General features: G+C 39.9%; 1 protein-coding gene across 3 annotated transcripts; it reads right to left on the minus strand.

Annotated features, from left to right (window-relative positions):
- Positions 1 to 2304: 2304 nt before the first annotated feature.
- Positions 2305 to 18184, minus strand: LOC145496100 (protein Wnt-8b-like). Of its 3 annotated transcripts, none has more exons than XM_081475726.1 (6): positions 17035 to 18184; positions 10058 to 10223; positions 9080 to 9119; positions 6391 to 6547; positions 4864 to 5129; positions 2305 to 3768 (listed from the first exon to the last, which is right to left on the minus strand). In XM_081475726.1, exons 2-6 carry the CDS (start codon positions 10138 to 10140, stop codon positions 3304 to 3306), a joined length of 1011 nt encoding a protein of 336 aa, XP_081331852.1. In that variant the 5' UTR covers positions 10141 to 10223; positions 17035 to 18184; the 3' UTR covers positions 2305 to 3303. The 3 variants fall into 3 exon arrangements, with proteins under 3 accessions (XP_081331852.1, XP_081331850.1, XP_081331851.1); XM_081475724.1 differs by having other exon boundaries at positions 16889 to 18184; XM_081475725.1 differs by lacking the exon at positions 17035 to 18184 and having other exon boundaries at positions 10058 to 10805.
- Between the last annotated feature and the right edge of the window lie 1127 nt (positions 18185 to 19311).

The following is a 19311-nucleotide window of genomic DNA, read 5'->3' on the forward strand; positions in this document are numbered from 1 at the left end:
GTTGCGTGACAATTTGTCACGCAATTGTAGAACCAGAAATTTGGCCAAAATGTGAGGCTTTTCTGGAAGTGTTTTCTTCCAGTGTAGCTCCTAAAGACGTAGTTCAAAATGTCGTGACGAAGTTTTTGCTGACTCACCTGAAAGTTCGCAGGAGGAGGAATGAATATATCGCACACTTTATTTGAACTGCGGCTTGTTTTGAGAACGAGTTTCAAAAAGTCTCTGACGCGCTTTACTGAAAAGGTCACTAACAAAGAAGTCCCTCATATGCCACGCTACAAAAGCCCTTTGCTGCAACGCCAAAAAACTTGACCGCTGTTTCAGGTTATTTAGAATGCTACATGCATGTAAGAAAACTGTATGGAAACAAATGTTGAATTCCACTAATTCGAAAGCCACGAGCTTTCTTCAGTCTTTAAGATCATGCAAAGAATCATCTTGTTTGTCTGACCCCGAAGAATAAGGGCTGTGTCCTAATATAGTTTTCAGCTTTGCGTTTTTTTTTTCTTGGTTCATTATCAGTTCCAGCACCTGGTCACAGCTAATTATAATGATATTGTCTACAGTGACAGGTTCCGCTACTTCTATTTTGCTAGTCTTGCTACGGCGGTCCTTGAAATTTAAGTGTGTTTCCAGAAAATGCCCATTCCACTCAGCTCAGAAAACAGGATCGCACTTAAGTATTTGAAAGCTTTGACATACAACATCAAGCGATTATGGCCACACATGCGCATTAGAATAGCATCATTAGAATCAAAATGGGCGTGGCTTATTTAGTAAAACGAGAAGCTCTGGGTACAAGAAATTTGTCATAATCCCAAATTAGCATGAATTACTATTGCGGGCACGGAGCAGAGGGGTTGGGGGCCTGTTCGAGTTGCGCAGTGTTCAGCGGGATTAGAGTTTGAAATTAGTTGCCGTTAGCAGAGTGGCACATTCTACGGTCAGCAGCCTTCAGCGTGTACAACTGTAAATGTCGTTTTTCTTTTTCTTGGTATGCACGAATGTTTGTTTCCGACTGTTTATATTTCTTTAGTGCTGTCATGTTATTACATCGCTGTCACTTACTTACACTACGTTAAATTAGGATACCCTAAAAGGTCCTAAAACCCCAAGGGTGGCACCACTGTCTTGGTCGGGGGCACACATTACCTTACTTTTTCCAGCTGCTAGTGTTTCGGGTTTTCGAGTCCGGCTTGGTGCACTTAGTTTTCGTATCTGTGTAACATCTGCTAAAATCGGATAAATGGCACGGCGGCTCGGCTGTCCAACGCGCCCAATTTAATCACGATGTGTATCCGGATGGGTAGTGGAGGCAAAATATTCGTGGATCGAGACTTGTTTTATTGTTTGTTAGTTGCATGAACATTTGCACTAAATTAAACTTATGGAAAATAACAGTTTAATATATGGTTCTTTATGAGTATTCCTTAATTTTGAGATGGACTTTAAAATTAAAAAAAAAAACAAACAAACAAAAACAAACAAACATATATAGTTTTGCCAAAGAGTGTCCTCCCTGCTAGAATAAGATTATTCACCCTTGGCAAGTCAACTGGTAATAGACGAACAAAGACACCAAAAACTGACTGAACGTGCAGTAAAACCCGCGTGTATTAGAGAACCTAGTGGTTTAAGAACCTGCTGGCGGAAATTTGCTGTTTTAAAGTCCAAAAATATAAGAACATGTTTGGCCATGTTTGTGGGAGGCGCGGTGGTCTCATGGTTAGTGCGCTCGTCTCCGGATCGAGCGGTCCGGGTTCGAGCCCTGGCCGGGGACATTGTGTTGTGTTCTTGGGCAAGACACTTTACTCTCACAGTGCCTCTCTCCACCCAGGTGTATAGATGGGTACCGGCGAACTTAATGCTGGGGGTAACCCTGCGATGGACTAGCATCCCATCCAGGGGGGAGTAGAAATACTCCTAGTCGCTTCATGCTACAGAAACCGGGATAAGCTCCGGCCTGGTGGGCCACTTGGCTCGTATGCAGACTTTACCTGTTTTTTGGCCAAGCAAGTCAGGCAGGTTCTTATATGTGGGTTACGGTTAAACTGTATGAACTCTTGTTATAGAGGCAGCACAACACACTTTCTGTGTTCAATTGGGTCAGGCTTATCGTAATACATAAGTGAATGAATAGTGTATATTTTAGGGCTAAACCCAATTTTTTTTTCCTTTTAATTAGCTGCTATATCTCCCTCTAAGAGAACATGATCTGCCCCTTCATAGAAATTAAGAACGTGAACCTACTTAGCCTAAATTGCAAGTACGTACCCGAAAATACAATAACCTACTCTGCCAGACTTAAAAAAAAGGTGGGGTCTAACGTGGGTTTTTACTGTATGATAAAACTGCAAAAGAATCTCTTAAAAGCTGTTGATATCTGCCGTTATGGCTTCGTTGGCAATACTTGGTATATAATCATGACATGTATAACATGTAACAAGAACTTTGATGGCATATAAAGGCATAAATAAAGAGCCCATTCCAAGAACGTGCAGAGAACTGTGAACTCGCGGCCCTTACTTGGTGTAGAAGGCACAGCTGTCGTAAAACAATAGAGAACAACAGGACAAAAGAACGAGGAAACAATAGGTTTGTGACGTATACTGTTTCCTCTGCACCAGGAAGGCTCCGAACTCGTCTTTGATAAATTTTGTAATGGTTTAGTTGAAATTAACCTATCAAATGAAAGATTAACGAAAAAACGTTAATGGTCAACGTTGCCATTTTATTGAATGAAAAGGAAGATTGATGTAGACAGCAACAAAAGTGAAATTCCAAAACAAAAATGCATTTTGAATGGCAGTAATATCACAGGGTTCCTCTCAGCTCCCCCCTCGGAATTGGAATTGGCAACTTAGCAAATGAGACTAAATTAGTCCACAGTACTGAAGATATTCAAAAGTATTAGTTTCTTACAAAACCTGTTGTGCTGTATTGCCGTGCCAGTAAGAAACTTAGTCGATTATAAGCTTGAAGTTTACATAAAAGGTAAATTAGCCCCTTAACACAAATGATAGTAGTCACACCCCGTGATGGGCATTCTGTAAAATAACATCCTCTAGCACTGCTAAACTTATATTTTGGATTCGTTTTGTTGTAATCACAGGCTCTCATTTCTATATTCGTTTCTTCCGTGAATGATCTATGCTCTTTGTTCCTGAGATTTCGGACGTAGAACTTCTTGACTAGCCTCTAATTCGCAGCTATTACTTGGGTGACACTTCATGACGTTACAGGACATTCCTATATTGCGTGACTATTCAAATAATGGCTGGTGAGGAGATTTTTCTTCTCGAATTACGTGGTGCAAGTTGTCGCAGAATACTTCTTGGTGCACGTATCACATTCCACGCTACAGCACCACACAAACCTACACCGGCACTTAACCTGTTTAACTTGTTCGATTGTGAGATGTTTCAGTCCGCAAGAGTTACATAGCATGCGGCATTTGGTTGTGGTGACGTCATCGCTACTACATATTCTTCCCAGCATTCCCGGAGATCCCACGGTGTCGTTACGTACGCAGTAGTCTGGGGAGGAGTCGAGGTAAACTAGTTTTTTCTCTTTCTTTTTCTCGCTTAGGTTACTTTGTTCTTTAAGCTTGTTTTTCACGAACGTCACTTGCAAGGCATTGCGGTACTTTAGCTTCAACTTTGTTCCAATAACTTCAAACGGCGCCAGTTGCCTCCAACAAGTTTTCAAATTACAACTTCCAGTCACTCCATGGCATTTACACTCTCTCTTCAGGTTTAATCGAACAACCTATTATGAAGGAGAGGAAGCCTTAATTGATTTGTTCTAGGTTAAATCTGTTCACCAGCAGGCACTCAAAGGAGTCCGGTTACTGTTACCGATATCCATTCATATCATTAGGCTAAATATGAGCCGAATACACTGTGGCCACTGTAAAACTTAAATGACTACCCCCCACTCCCCCCCTCGCCCCAAAAAGCCATAAGCGACCGACAACATGGCTCCAACCCCAAAATCTTTCAAGCCAAACCGCCTACCCGACACAATAACCTTGTTATCGCTCGTGTACAGACTATCATCTGCCTCAAATCCAAGAAGGGCATTTCTAAGCCATAATCTTAGTTCACGAAGAAACTGGAGACGAGATGGTTGGCGTGCATGGCGTCTTACGGCAATCAGCATAATTTTATCTCCCTAAAGTAAGTCTACAAAACAATGAGGAGGGGCAAGATAAGATAAAGAGTAAGTCAGTTAATCCCCCTCATTATTATCCTCCTTATATTTATCCCTTCATTATTATTCCCCTTATTATTACCCCCCCTTGTTATAGCCGAGCCTTTTTCTTAAGGTAATCCCTCTCAGACTTTGGCGCAGTGTTGAGAGCGCCCACCTCCCACCAATGTGGCTTGGGTTCGATTCCGGCCTAGTTCTCTGAGTGGGTTGAGTTTGTTGTTGGTTCTCACCTTGCTCCGTGGGTTTTTCTCCGGGTTCTCCTGTTTTCCTCCCTTCTCAAAAAGCAACATCTTCAAATTCTAATTGGACCAGGATAGAGGACCCGCATAAAAATGCTAACGCTGATGTGGCTTGCTCCCTGAATATTTTAAGAAATGAACTTTTTTTTTCAGATATTGTACCCAGTACCCAGCGGATAAAGTTCTCGCGCAAGTTGCGCGGATGCATGTTTTTTTGGAGGATGAAAATTCGTGTAAAGCCTCTTGCATTGATTATTCTCAGACCCACCTGAGATTCCTGAAGCGAGGAGTGATTTAAAAATAACTAGAGAGGGATTGCTTAAAGAATGAAGTCTATATGGTGAATTAATTCTCTAACATGCACCCTTCATCTTTTCCTGGGAGGGGTCGTGTCAAGTGTAATCATCATTACCTTTCTTCCTATTTCATTGTTGTGCAAGTTAAAAGCCGTCCGCGCATTGTACCCGTTTTCCAGGATGTTGATAAAGCGACTCGTCTCCTTCTCTCCAAACCGGATGTTATCTCCACATCCGCCCCACTGCCAGTCACCGTTTCCGCTTCGTTGTTTCTTCACGGCGCATCCACATCCGGGTATTTTACCCTGTCGGCACTGGAGCGTGATCTCGTGGATGATAGCCGCTGTACTAATAGCGTGGATAAACGCTGTCTCACGAGTGGCTGCGAGAAAATGGCGAGGCAGAGAAGTTTAAGGTTATCTTTTCTATGACAAATACTCTGTGCGGAAAGAATGAATTTTTTCTCGTCTCACCCGCTTATCTGGACTTCAAAAGAAAATCTGTACTGCTTGCAACCTGTTGACTACTACAACGTTTGAAAATCAACAAAAGGACGTAAAAAGTTCAAACTTTGATGTAGGATGCAATTGAATGACAATGTTAAATGGTTCAGTCGATCTAAGTATATTTTTTGCCAAGACACTTAATTTTTTTCTGACAATACCTATTGTAAAGTTTAAATCAATTTCTCGCTACCAAATAACTTAAAAATCAAAATTCAATTTTATAATAGACCTTTTCATGGTTTCTGACGCCATCTTGCTTGAGGGGCAAACAAGGCAGATATTACAATAAATGTATGGGAAAAATGGAGAATCTAATGCGTAACAACTCATGTAAAATTCGAGTTCTGAAGTATTTATGAATTTAAAACTAAAAATGCGAGGCTAAAGACCATACAGATCACATTTGAGGGCAATCGCCTCGCTAGAAAAGCCACAATTAAGGTTTCCATTTTTCCATGTAAAACCGAGTCGCAATACGCGGGAAAATTTAGAGACATTTGTATGAAAAATTAAAAGAACAATTACTCGCCTAACAGTTAGTCTATGTTCTTCAAATGTGACTTTCGGTTGGGTGTCTGTTCCTTGCAGCTCATTGAATACTCAGAACCTCAATCACTCTCAAGTTGCCGGGCATCGAACTTTTAACTTTTCCGCAATTATTGCTGTGTAAATCCCTAAATATCCCGAAATTTTCTAAAAATATCTAGTTATCTCACAATTTTAAGCTTATCTAAAATTAAATCGAGACTACCTGTCTTTCTCGAGTGTCACCGGGCTCTACGTCATCTTCAATGGAAATTAAACTCACTGAAGCTTCACTTGGCTTCTCCGCCATGTTTAAAACTTACTTCCCTTGGAATGATGGGATACATTAGCAATAGGAAACGCCGCTGCACAATTGGATTGCAGTGTAGCAGTCACCAATTAGTAAACAATGGGGCAAAATTATCATTTCATAGGAATTTTAAATATAGCGTCAAAGAAAATAAAACAATTTTTCTTCAAAATCGTCTAAAAATCCCCCACAAATCCCATCTTTTTTCTAAATATCTTAAAAATCCGGCTTTTTGTTTTTAGGCCTAATCAAGATGGCGTCAGAAACTGTGAAAAGGTCTATTTTAAGAAATCTTCACTCACCATATGGTAGAGTTGTTTTAACAAAGATTGGCAGTTCTTTAATCACGTGTTTGTTATCTAATGTGCAATTCCAGATCTCATTCTTGAAAAGTTTTCGACATTCCTCTAAAGCACGATGACCTCCGGCTTTCACAATGCTTGACAAAATTGGATAAGTCTGAAAAGAAACCGAATAAAACAAACCTTTATAATATGGAAATGTATGTTCAGTGCAAAATAAATAATGTCCAAGGAGAGACAGTTGTTACTTAATTATGTTCTAATATTTATAAATTTAAACCAGGATATTCGTTTTTGTTTTGTTTGGTTTTGTTTTTTTCAATAACTGAGAGATGTGAGTGTTGTTGTTAGACCAGAAGTCTAAAACATGGCATAAGGGAGGTTGAGCAAACCACCACGACGACGACAACGAGAACGTCACCAAACAAAAGGTTTAATGAGCAGAACAATAGCTGTGCACGTGCGTTATAAATCTTTGTACATTTTTTTGCTGTCCTCGGCAAAACAACGTGAAATGACCAAGTTCTGCGCAGTCTGGGGAACGCGAACGACGACGGCTACTGCTTCGTATTTCCATTTGGAATATAGCTTGAGCACGTTTCTTCATCCACTGGCGTACTGAACAGATCTAGACACTTGCGAATTTCGCGGGTAAAATATAAATTCATTTTGACTAGGCGTCGTCCTCGACGTCGCTGATGTCGTTGCTTAAGCTCCTATAATCCCGTCTAGTTGGTAATCTATACGGGCGGTCAAAATGTGTTGCTGATGGAGACTACAGATTCAAAGTGCGGGAAATCATTTACAGATTTCCTTTTTCCGCACTTTCCCCTTTCCTGCGGCGGAAATAAGGCTAGCTTACGAAAGGAGGATTGGCGCCAAAAATCTCAATAACGGATGAAGACCTAACCACACGCGTCAAGGGTCGCACTGCTAACAAACATTTCTTCTTATCTTAGAAGGCACCGCCCCCGACTCGACTCCTGTGTGAACTCAGGTATAAATAGCGTTGAAAGGGCTGTTTATAATCTTGCAGAATTGGCGATCAAGATGCCTCCTCGCTTTGGTTAGTACTGCTATGCGATTCTGTCTCTTGAATGCGCTTTAAACTGAAACTAATCCCACATTAGCCACGCTTTTATGGAACAAGCCCCGTTATCTTAATCACTCAACGCAGATGAAAACAGGCTAAGAACATTTAGCACTTCAAAGAAAACCGGTGTTATCCAAGATTAGCTATTAGAAGGCTTAGGATGTTTTCGTCTTCTTTTCGGTTTCTATATTTAACTATTTCTTCTCTTCGGCTTCTTTTCGGCTTCTATATTTAACTTCTCCAAATATTACCGTCAACTGAACAGATAAAAAGTAAAAGAAACCTAGATCAGCGATTCAAACCAATTTAACTATTCCAAAATAATTTATTTTCACTTGTTTATTTTGTCCTAAACTTTGTTTTTACTTTGAGATGTCTTCATAAAGATTGTAACGCAAATTTAGGAGTACATACAACAGGGCAATTAAATTGAGGAGGTTTGATAATCCTGGATTTTTTTTTTTATAATCGCATATTAGTGTTGATCTGCTCAGTTCAGCCAACACGGCCTCCTGAAGTGATATGAAGGCAGTGCCGCCAAACATGTTTTCATATCAGTGTTGAGCGGACAGTTCACTGTATGAGGAAAAACTCTGAACGAGCAAGAATTCTTTGTGAAAGTTCCATATGTTCTTGAACATTGGGATGGGTGAGCGACTCTAAAGAATTAACAGCATCTGTACACAACACAAGACTGAGTGCATGCTAAGTTGATTATCGAGATAAAGCACTGCCTTGGATCTAAAAAAATCATTTTGCAGAAAATTGAAAAGGATATATTTATGTGTATCATGGCTCAATACTTGCTACGTTCTTGCGCAGTCAGTAACAAATAGCTAGTACCACGTGAAAGTACTGCTCAATATCTTTCATTTGAATGGTCACACACTAGGGTTTCATCCACAGACTTAAAAATAAGAATCACCTTGTACAGCATAATAAACAGTACCACATGAAAGTGCTGCTCAATAGCTTTCATTTGAATGGTCACACACTAGGGTTTCGTCCACAGACTTAAAAATAAGAATCACCTTGCACAACATATTGTACGAGTAATATACAAAGCTATGTGAAAGTACTACTCAGTAGCTCTCATTTGAATGGTCACACACTTTATCTTCAGCCTGAGTAAAATGTTGAACCACCTTGTAAAACATGATCAACAGCACCACATAACATAGACGCGGTTATTCCAGCGGGAGGTCTGGGGCAAGCGTCAGAAAAGAGGCGTCGCAGGATCCTTAACACTCTCGCTTTTGGTGTTTTGCACCTTGAAAATCGGAAACTACCATCGTGCAGTTTGCACATAGCTGAGTTCTACATATTGTGGCTCTCAAATGAATTTTGTAACATTTTATCTCATCCGCAGATTAAAACAGAGTTAGAACCGCATTGCATTACTCTGCCAGAATTTTACATGAATTTAATTAAACTTGGACGAGGAACAAATTCACCGGATCATCTGAATATCGGATCAAGGCAGATTATCGTCCTAATTCCTAAAGGCTCTTTACTTCATAACGTAATAAATTATTAGAGTGGCTTAGATTTTTTCAGTAAATTTCTAAATCTGTAAAATTGGAATGTCAAACATACCTTTTGTCGAAGAATGTTTTCTGGACTGGTCAACTTGATTCTGTGAACAAAAAAGTGTTCGTCAAGGACCACACAAACTTCTAGAAACTAAATTTCTGATTTAGTTCTCCAAAAAGCCTTTTCTAAGGCGTATGTCGGCGGGTGTAGGGGTAGGGAGGGAATCGTTGGTTCTTTGGGAAAAAAAATCACTTGTGTCTAAATCAACACAAAACAATGGTGCGGTAAGTCGAAAAATCTAAATTCCCCAAAATTAAAAGCAGTTCTCATAAAAACCAAAATCAAAATAAAATTAAATGCTTACATTATGGAGCAAGTACAGTAACGATATAAATTATGAATGCAGTGGCAGCATATAATTAATGAGTTCATAGTTCATAATTAACGGGTGTGTGGCTTATCAACAGTTGGCAGGATTTTTACTTCCATTGTTGAGATTAGCAGATTATTCGAGGGGAGTTTACTCAGCAGGGAAGGTGGGGGACGGAGTAAATAGACAGCATATTTTACGCTGCATGCTTTCGAACTCTTCAAAATTAACGGGAAATTCAATAACATTGGCACAGTTCTAAATGTTCCAACAAAGGTTAACATGCTAAAATGAACGCAACCCTGATCAATCCATAACAATTTTTGAATCGTTCCGACAAACTACCCTAACACTAGCTGTTTCTCTACCGGCATTGCAATGATTGTACTTTGTCCTGTGCATGTATCCACAACAAATATTGGATCTAACAAAGTAAACTGTTGGCGCGGAAGCACGCGCGGTGTTCATGTCGGGGCGGGTTTCTTGCACAGTGGTAACTCCCTACTATTAGCGACTACTTGAAAACCTGACCGCAAGTTGCCATCCATCAAGGGGACAGAATGCGTAGAAGGCTGCCTTTCATCCAGGAGCGATGAGAAGTGACTGTATTCACAGGAGATTGCAATAGCGATGAAATTAGAAGTTCATTGTTCACAGTAGTTTATACTTACTCCGTTATGCTTTGTCCTAGCCGTGCGCTCACTAATGAGGCGACAAGAATCCGTAAATACGCTGTAGCCATCTTCATGTTCATCTGCTACTTTCAAGAGTTTTGCAATACTTGAGAGTTTCAGGTCATCGATGAATAACTCTATTGTATCCTTGTACACCCAAAGCCTATTAAGTTTAAAACAATTAGTTTAAGTCAAAAACAAAATATAATTTCCGGCGTAAACGTGGCACACATTAGCTGAAACTGTGAGCTTAGTTCAGATTTATGATTATATCACCCATTGGGGGAGGGATGGGGGAATACTCCCTCAGATAAGCAAGACAGGCATAAATTGTGTCAAAGAGTATGGTTTTCGAGCCATTTTGGTTTGAAACTGTAACTGTATGTAAGAAAACAAAATAAAAGAAAGTCCAAACCATCGATTTCAACACTTTGACCGAAAATAGGGAATGGTTTGTGCAATCTGTTCAAGAAATGGCTGTTTGAGTTTTTGAAGGGACAAATTTTTAGAGCATCTTAAAGTATTTTATTACGCATTATTCTCCTTCTGTTTCTAAGTATAGTTTCACTATTAAACGTTGAGAATTTAGGTTCTAGTTAAATGTTTACGCAAACCTAGGCAGTTCATCATGAGTGGGGTGGGGACTGAATTAGGACCAATTAGTCTGAAATAGGAAAATGGCTTCAAGAAGTACGACCCACACCCCCACCCATATTTTCAGGAGATACGACACCTCCTTCCCCGCCCCCCCCCCCCCGCCCCCATCCTCATGAGTTATATAAAACAGGCCGGAATGATTATTATACGGAAAGATTTTCATAAACATATCATTATTCACGGTAAGGCGTGGAGTGTAATGTTAATATCTCAAGCGGTTTATTTCGCCTTAAAACCCCTTTCGAAATATGTGGATTATTGCCCGCATGGGAAGGATGTAGACAAGATAACTCAGTACTATACTATAGTCCATGGACTTGCCAACTGAGCAAACAAGTTAATCGAGTTTAAATAACCGTTATTCCGAACGTTTGATTTGGATTTTATTAGGGAGCTTGATGGTGATCATTGTGCACCATGACAAGTGCTCACATTTTAAAGTTGTGTATGATTTATAAATTATAAGATGATTACTGTGAAATTCAGTAAACCGTAAATACCAGAAATATTTTATAGAACGCTATTGTGTAGCAAAAAAAAGCCAATTAGGCAAGAGAAAACTAAACCGCAAACAGAAGCTGTAATTTAATAGTTGTGTTGTAAGGATTTGCTCGCGTGTCCTGAACTTTATTGTGATTGGTCAGTACACAATTGACCTTTCAGAATCAAATCAAAGTGCTATTCTGAGCATTCTCGTCCTTATCGCTCTCATAAACAAGCAAAAATGAACACCAATTACAGACCCGAAGGTAAAGCGATACCCAGTGTCCGACCAATCTAAGACCCACTTTCAGACTAAAACACAACTCAAAAACAATACTATTGAGGGTTACCTATAGCCAGCACACAATTACAATTACAAACTAATGATACGAGATGCGTAGGATCTGTGAGAGGGCTGGTCACTAGCCATGTCACAAAGCGAAGAGCCCTCAGAAGGAGAGAGGGGATTTAATAGGAATTGCACTGTATGATTACACATCCGGGGGGTGCTCCTTTATATGTGCCATGTAGCAGGATCTCATGAGGAACTATGTAGGTACGTATGTTTGGCCCCAAAGGGTATTGTTTTGAACGGTTTTGGTATGAAAAAGGGTATGGATTTTTCGTCAGGTCTAAAATAGGGTGTGAAAATCACAGATTTTGGTCTGAAATAGGGTACAGGTTTTAAGTTTCGGACCGCACACCCCCACCAAAAACTTTGTCGACTATCCCCCCGGCATATATACTTGACAAGAGGTCTTCATGACTTCAAGAATAGGATTACTGAATTAAGGTGCGTGCTTTCAAAAGACGCAAAGTTGTGATGTGATGAAAAATTAACACTAATGTGCTATCCTGTTCAACTCGATGTTTCAAACCAGCCAAAGACAACTGTTAATTGCTGATTCATTTCAGAAAATCTGAAAATTGATAAACTCTTCCGCCGAATCCACAGATAATTTGGGATGGGAGAGTTTATATATGCCTTTTATTACCTTGTATTCTGTAACAGTTATGTTTGACTGGAATTTTCACTTAATCAGGTTTTATCCGACAAAGTATTTCCGGGGAATAACTGAAAAACTGACCGGGTTAATTCCTGCAGAAATGTATCGGTGCCTAACACCGTTATCACGAAAGCATTTGCTGTAAACCCATGCTCAAAAACATCATTAATCATTGGAAATTATCTCTCGCAAGCATGCTGAGTTTTGACCAATCAGCAATCAGTTTGCTGACTGTGTAACAGTCTTTCCGAGGACTAGCGGCGCCTGGAAACTTGCCTGCTTTCTAGTTTAGATTTATTTCATTTCCTTAAATTTTTTGTTGTTGTTTTTGTCTCATCCCAGAAACTTTTACGGAAATGAACATACTACCACTCTGCAAGATTAGGGAGCTTAAGCAAAACACGGCGACAAACGGCAACGAGAACGTCACCAAAACAAAAGTTTAAAAGCGAGTAGAACAATGGCTGTGCACGTGCATTAAACATCCTTGTATATTTCGTAGCCGTACCCGCAAAACAACAACTTGAAATGACCAGGTTCTGGATATTTTGCAAAACGCGAGCCACTATGACTAATTTTCGTATTTTCTCTTGGTACTGATCGCTGGCGTTACATATTTAGTTTGAGCAAGTTTTTAGACCGATCGGCGGGTAAACAGATCTAGATTATCGCGAAATTCAAAGGTAAAATATAAATCCCTCTTTACTAGGCGTCTTCCGTGCTTGGCGACGGCGCCGTCATTGCTTAAGGTCCTCTATATCTTATTCTGGGATCACTTCAAAGCGACGTCTATTTTATTTCAGTTATTATATAACTGTAGTTTGCGACAAAAAAATTAAGTTAGTGAATCTGAAGATCTGACTTCTTATACAAACATCTACCCTCACATCGAAAGCAGATTTTCTCTCCAATATTGTGCCGAAGATGATCTCTGGTATTATTTGCTTCTCCCTTACTAGGTTCCGCGATTTTACCGTTCATTGTAATGCGTATTGACCGATGCATTTCTGCTCATCGTGGACACAGGCTATGCCTTCCCGTTTCTTCTATCGACCACACTGATTCGATCGAAAACTACCCGTTGCGTTTTGTCCGTCCATAAGCATGCACTGGTGCTAGAGGGGTCCATTTTCAAACATCGATGCGCCTGAATCCTCTATTCCTTCTACTATTGGAAAAGCGAATTTGAAATACTTTGCCTCAGTGATTCAAGATAATTTTTTTTTAAATTTATTAAAAAATAGCAGGTATTTACAGGGTTTATTGAAAATTTAGAAACATATTTGTGCTATTGAGAAATTTTTTGAGAATCAGTCTGAAAAGACACTAAGACGATTCAACGTGATATCTGTGGAAAGGCCTAGTAAATATACGTGTTTTCCTGATTATTTTCGCATAAAACGATTTCGATTGTACAAGTTGTAAACGATGAAAAAACGCATTGACTAGAACGCATCGACAAAATCTTATTATAGTATGAATGAGACCAAGGTCGATCAGGACCGGGTCCGAGAGAACGAACAGGGAGAAAAACAACACACTGTGTAATGTTTCAGAGAAGGATCATAAGTCAGTTGAAAACAGGTGACATAGTTCATGTAATCCCTTGCTAAACGGTTTAGTGCTTTTGTTTTCTTTTTGTAACCCACTTACGTCAGTTGGGACCAACAATAACGTGATTAACAAAATAACCACTCAAACTCCTTTTGCCTAAAGACACTTGAAAACTGCTCTGACATGTCCGAGGAATTTGAGAGTTTCCTTGGTAAGCACAACCCCTTCCGAAGTACAATGCTCTACAAAATTAATGAGCGGGTAAGTCTACTAGGACTCAGTCTGTCAGTGCAGACGTGAAAAGACCCGAGCAGTAGTATGACAGTTGTAGAAAGACATCATCAAATGGTTTAACGCTGTTCCTATGCATATTAGTGAAGATTTGTGTAAGCTTAAAGCAGGCGGGTTCCAGTTCTGTCACGCATCTTTCACGTTTTCCACGAAGGCTCTACGAACAACTTGCGTTGATGTAAGTGGCTTGTTTCAGTTAAGAGAAAACAAAGGTTTGAACTTCTTTTCTTGATTCAAGCTTCATCATTCAGAATACGAAATGGAAAATTAACCACTGCGATCTGATTGCTGACTTAAGCTAAAGGATTATGATCACGTGCTTCTACAGATCACGAAATGTGCAAGCATACCACAAGGGGGGGTCTTTTATGGAACTGTGGAGGGAGGGACAAGGAGAGTGTCTTTGTAGAACTGACCGTGAAAATCTGTAACGTGCGTTTAATTTCGAGCAAAGATCTCACCCAAATATAATCTTTATAAACATTAAGCATTTTAAGAGGTTGTATGTACGAGTGGTTTTGAGCAAGAGACTCTGATCTGATCTTATAGCCTCTTGTTTTGAGTGATTTGAAATCTAGCGGTTCCTTATGCAAATGAAAAATATAAAAGCAGAAACCGACACATCGTTAAACGCCAGCTGGATTTGAAATCAGTTTAACTCGGCCTCGCCAGCTGCGAATTTAATACGTCTTTTTTTTAACTTATTTAAAGTTCCCAATATGCACTGTAGCGCTAAGTATCCTAAGTCATTTTAAGTATAGTTTTAATATTTTTAAGTGTCTATCATAATGGGACTTGGAAGGCTCCAATACGGCTCTAAATTTCACAGGAAACTTTTGGTAATTCCCAATTTGGGAAAACGGGGTTGTTTTAGCGTTTCCTTTGGTTTTTAGTGTGAATTTCCCACATAGGGAAAATGCAACAAAACCCATGTATGGGACAACAATATCTCAATTAAATCTCAGACATGGAATTTTTATGCCCCAATAATTACACTGTCATGTCCCTTATCAGGATCATACCCTTTGGCGCCACACTTACCTTTATTGCTTACATAACTGAGTACCCGAGCCCCCTCGGTTGACGGCGTTAGCTTGCCTGGGCTAGATATGTACTGGGCCACGTCTGTGAGAAGACGCCCCCCCCCCCCTACCCCCGCTCCCCTTAACCTCAAGAACGGTGAACTTAATGTGACACTACCCAGAAGGACTCATCATTGACGGAATTAGATAGGATTGAAATTATCAAAATAGCTTAAAGAACAACACCATACAATTGCAATAACAATCGATATAGAAAAAGCGATAAAAACAATAACGGACTGAAAAAAAAAAATGAAGTAATAATAATGAACACGACAATATTTGTAAGAGCCCGGCTCCCAAAATGATATATGTTAAATTACGGAGTAAATGTTATGGTATAACTTCATAACAGAGGGCCTGAAAAAGGCTGCTTAATTTTCGATTTAACTAAAACTTTTGGCCACGTCTAAGCTTCTACATCCAATTTGAAATTTGCGATCCCGGCTTAGAATTAATCATAGTTTCTCACAGTTACTTGTTAGAAATTTGTGGTTTTCTGTTAACAGTTAAACCATTACCTCCTCCTCGACAAACAGTAAAATCTCATTGCGATAGTCATTCGTCATCCACCTCCTCCCGCCCTCTGGAAATCCCTAAGGAAAACTTTTAACCTCGTATCAGCAATACTTCTTTCTTTCACCTCCTAGTGGTACAAGTTAACTTTCAGGGAGGGGAGGGGGGCTATACTTTTTGTTTGGTCCGCGTGGTTTTTGGAAAACTTTGAATTGTTTGAGACTAGACTGTACAGTCACGTTTCAGTCATTAATTTTTGTTTTGAAAATAGAAAATAAAAATCACTGAAGAAGAGAAATTATGCCTTTTACCATGCCTGGGTGTACAGGTGTACCTAAAGAATGTCTACTGCAGAGTTCCTTATACTCAGAGGTTAGAGTTTATGTCTGCGGATAACTGAGAGGCTCTGAGAGGCTCAAGAAAAATAAATACAAAGTTTGCGTGTTGGGCAGGATTACCTTATATACAAAAGAAGGTCGACGGCTGTTGCGGAAAGACTCTGTGTCCTGTGCTAGAAAGTTCATTCTGTCCATTGATCGACTGCGTCCGAATCCAGGCCAAGTTTAGCGGCTCATTGATCGGTAGCGAATTAATAGAATGTTCAGAACACTCAGCCGAAGCGTGTTAACATGTTATCGCTTTCATGATAGGAAAGCATGCGTTCGTATTTAGAAAGCATTAAGTAACACCTTCTGTGGTCAGAAAATCCGAAATAATTTGATTACAATGACTTAATGTTTTAGTTTTTACACACTGGCGCAGGTCATCTTCTTCTACCTATGACCTCAAAAAAAATATCCACGCTCACGTTTCTTCAAATTGAAGCTGTGCCTTCTCTTGTGCTTATAAGTCGCAATTTCTCTTTATACCTGACCATTCTCGTACTAATGCTGACACCGATAGAGTTAAAACTCTCTAGAGAATTCTCCTTCCTTGCGTTCTCACGATACGTTCTCTTTATAATCCTCCGGACGATTATCTCGGTTGTTAGGAACTTGTAGAAAACGTAACGAAAAAAATGGACTGATTGAACTTTCCAGTCAGTAAAATTTTCTCAGCTCACTTCTCACTATTCCTCCGATATACAGCAACCCTCTTAGCTCATTACAACTTACGCCACGCATTTCGATTTAACATGTCATGACACACGCGATACACTAGTACACTTTTCAGTTTGGCCAAATGAAGGCCACCATATATAAATTTAACTACTGATTTGAATAAAAAAGAATTCTTACCTCTAAGCAGGTCTCAATCTTATCGAGAGCAGGAGATTATGAATCGGTTGTGAGCTTTGTCGATGCGCGCGAGTGATCGTCCTCCAAGCTTTGTTTTGTTTTATGGAATCTGCCTAGAATGAACTAGAGAACGTAATACTGATTACCTAATGTCTGAACAAGCACACGAACCAGATTGGCTAAGTAGAAAAGCGCGCCAGATCTGATGTGTCGCAACAAAGGTAACCAGACTAGTGCAAAGGCAGTTTGCAAATTCATGGAGGTCTTTATATGGTTGTCAGTGAAATCTGTAACATAACTCTCAAATCTTATTGGTTCATAATACGATTGTGATAACCAAATAGTATTCTGTTACTCCAGTGCTTTCAGTAGCCTGTTCAAACTCAGATCAGCTGCCATTTGTATTTGATTCGCTGAGGTCCTTTCAGTATCATTGATAAGCTTTGGTATCTCGACTTAGTGTTGTTAGTTCGTTTGTTTACTTATTTGTCTGTTTGTTTGTTTGTTTTTTTGTTGTTCACTTCAGGTAGTGTGTGATGGACAATCTTCACTCATTAATGACAAGCTTCTCTGCCTTACACTTCAATAAATGTTGTCTTTGTAAATTTCTTTAACTCGAACTTATGTTATCACTTAAGTCATCTTCGGGTATCGTTTTAGCCAGCCCTACAAATTTAGAACGGATTAACTAGTCCTAATACGTTAAGTGCCCAAGCATGCGCAAGAAGATTACATTTCTGGCACGAAGCCGCCTCTTACTCATCATGAAGTTAGCGAAGTTATGAGCATTTCAGATTTAATCCAAGATACCATGCCGGAAGGAATTGTCGTTTAAGAGTTAATTGAAGGTCGAACTAAGTATAATATACAATACTGTGGCATTTAAACGAGTCTTAAAGGCCAGTGAGGCCAGAAAGTTATGATTTGAAACATCAAAGTTGCATACCGTGAATACTAGTGAAAGGACCCTGTAGCGAGGTGAAGTGACCTATTGCTGAGTGTGTTTGGCACCGGACTGTGAGGTTAGGCTCACATACTGGGCCGGTTAAATTCAGTCTTCTTGCATTGCTGGGCAAAACATCAAGTTTTCTCACACCGTGTCTCTACTGTAGTGCACAAATGGCTACTGGCCTGCAAGTGCTTAACCAAATGACCCTTCCAGGGGTGGGTAAAAGTAGTCTTCCGTGTATCGTATGAACTCTTGTTCTTAGGCCATCCTTGGTGAATTAAAAATCTAACACAAACAGCGGTGATAAAAGTTCACTCCAACGCAGTTCTGTTTAGATCATAAGAAGCTGGTGTGACCAAGAATTGCATGACTCCTTCCTATAGCTTAAAAAACTTGGGCTTGTCAGTGCCAGTTTACAACACTGTCTCTCTCAAGCATACCAGCAGACTTCTGCTCTGTTTGTAAATCAACGTCGATATCGCAGTAATACTGTGACAAATTAAACTTACTATCCATGCTTTATCTCAGTGCAATAAAATACCATATTTTAGGTCAGATGGACGAAAACAGAATGGCTTTGCCCTAAATGTTCGGACCCGATTGCGAGAAATCAAGACTACAGCGCCGGACAAACTTAGGGATCAGCAAAAGTATTGATTAACCTCCGTCAGGTCTGAAAATCTGTAGCCTAATGCGCAGGCGCTCTTTGGATCCCGCGCAAATCATTTTCTTGGGTGGGTGGGTAGAAAAGTTGGTGGGGGGGGGAGGTAAGATTGCATGACAAGCATATGCTAACGAGAAGGTTTAATCAGGAAGTTTTCAAATATGTGATGAGGTGTTCTTTAAAAGTCAGATTACGCAGATGTTTTTTTTAATCTTCAATGGCTGACTTCGCGATACCAAATTCCAGGTTGAGCTACGCAGAACTAGTGGCGAGCAAAGCTGTTAACTTGATTTTTGGGGTGACACGTGACTAACTGGAAGCCGCCAATACTTCAAATGATAAATGTAACTAAATAATGATTACTGAGATGCTGAATTGGACTAAATGAAATAAATCAGAAAGCATCACGGTCTCAAGTCGAATTACTCCGTAACAAAAAAAAGATCACGGCGCTCATCGTCTCTTGTGGCGCTTAAGTTAGTTCTTTCAATCCTGTACGAGCTTCACAGCTTCTCCAGGGAGCCCAAGGTGTTGCTTTGCGCTTAGTCGTCTGAAGAAGAATCGAGATAAACCAGTTTTTGTCAAGAGACAATGGTCTATCATGGTCTCTTGTTTATTGCTCTATATCTCGTTGAACACTCGTTTGCATACAAACTTTAGCTGGTGTGTATGGGTGCTCTTGATCTTGTCGGGATATGAACTTAGAAGTTCTCTACATTTTTCTAATATTGGCCAATATTGTCAAGGCATTTTCCGTTCCAAAGATGACTCAACCAATAAATAGAGGATATTACACGGTGGCGAGAAGAT

The sequence above is a fragment of the Orbicella franksi genome, chromosome 8, assembly GCF_964199315.1.
Source record: "Orbicella franksi chromosome 8, jaOrbFran1.1, whole genome shotgun sequence".
NCBI classification, from domain to species: Eukaryota; Metazoa; Cnidaria; class Anthozoa; order Scleractinia; family Merulinidae; genus Orbicella; species Orbicella franksi.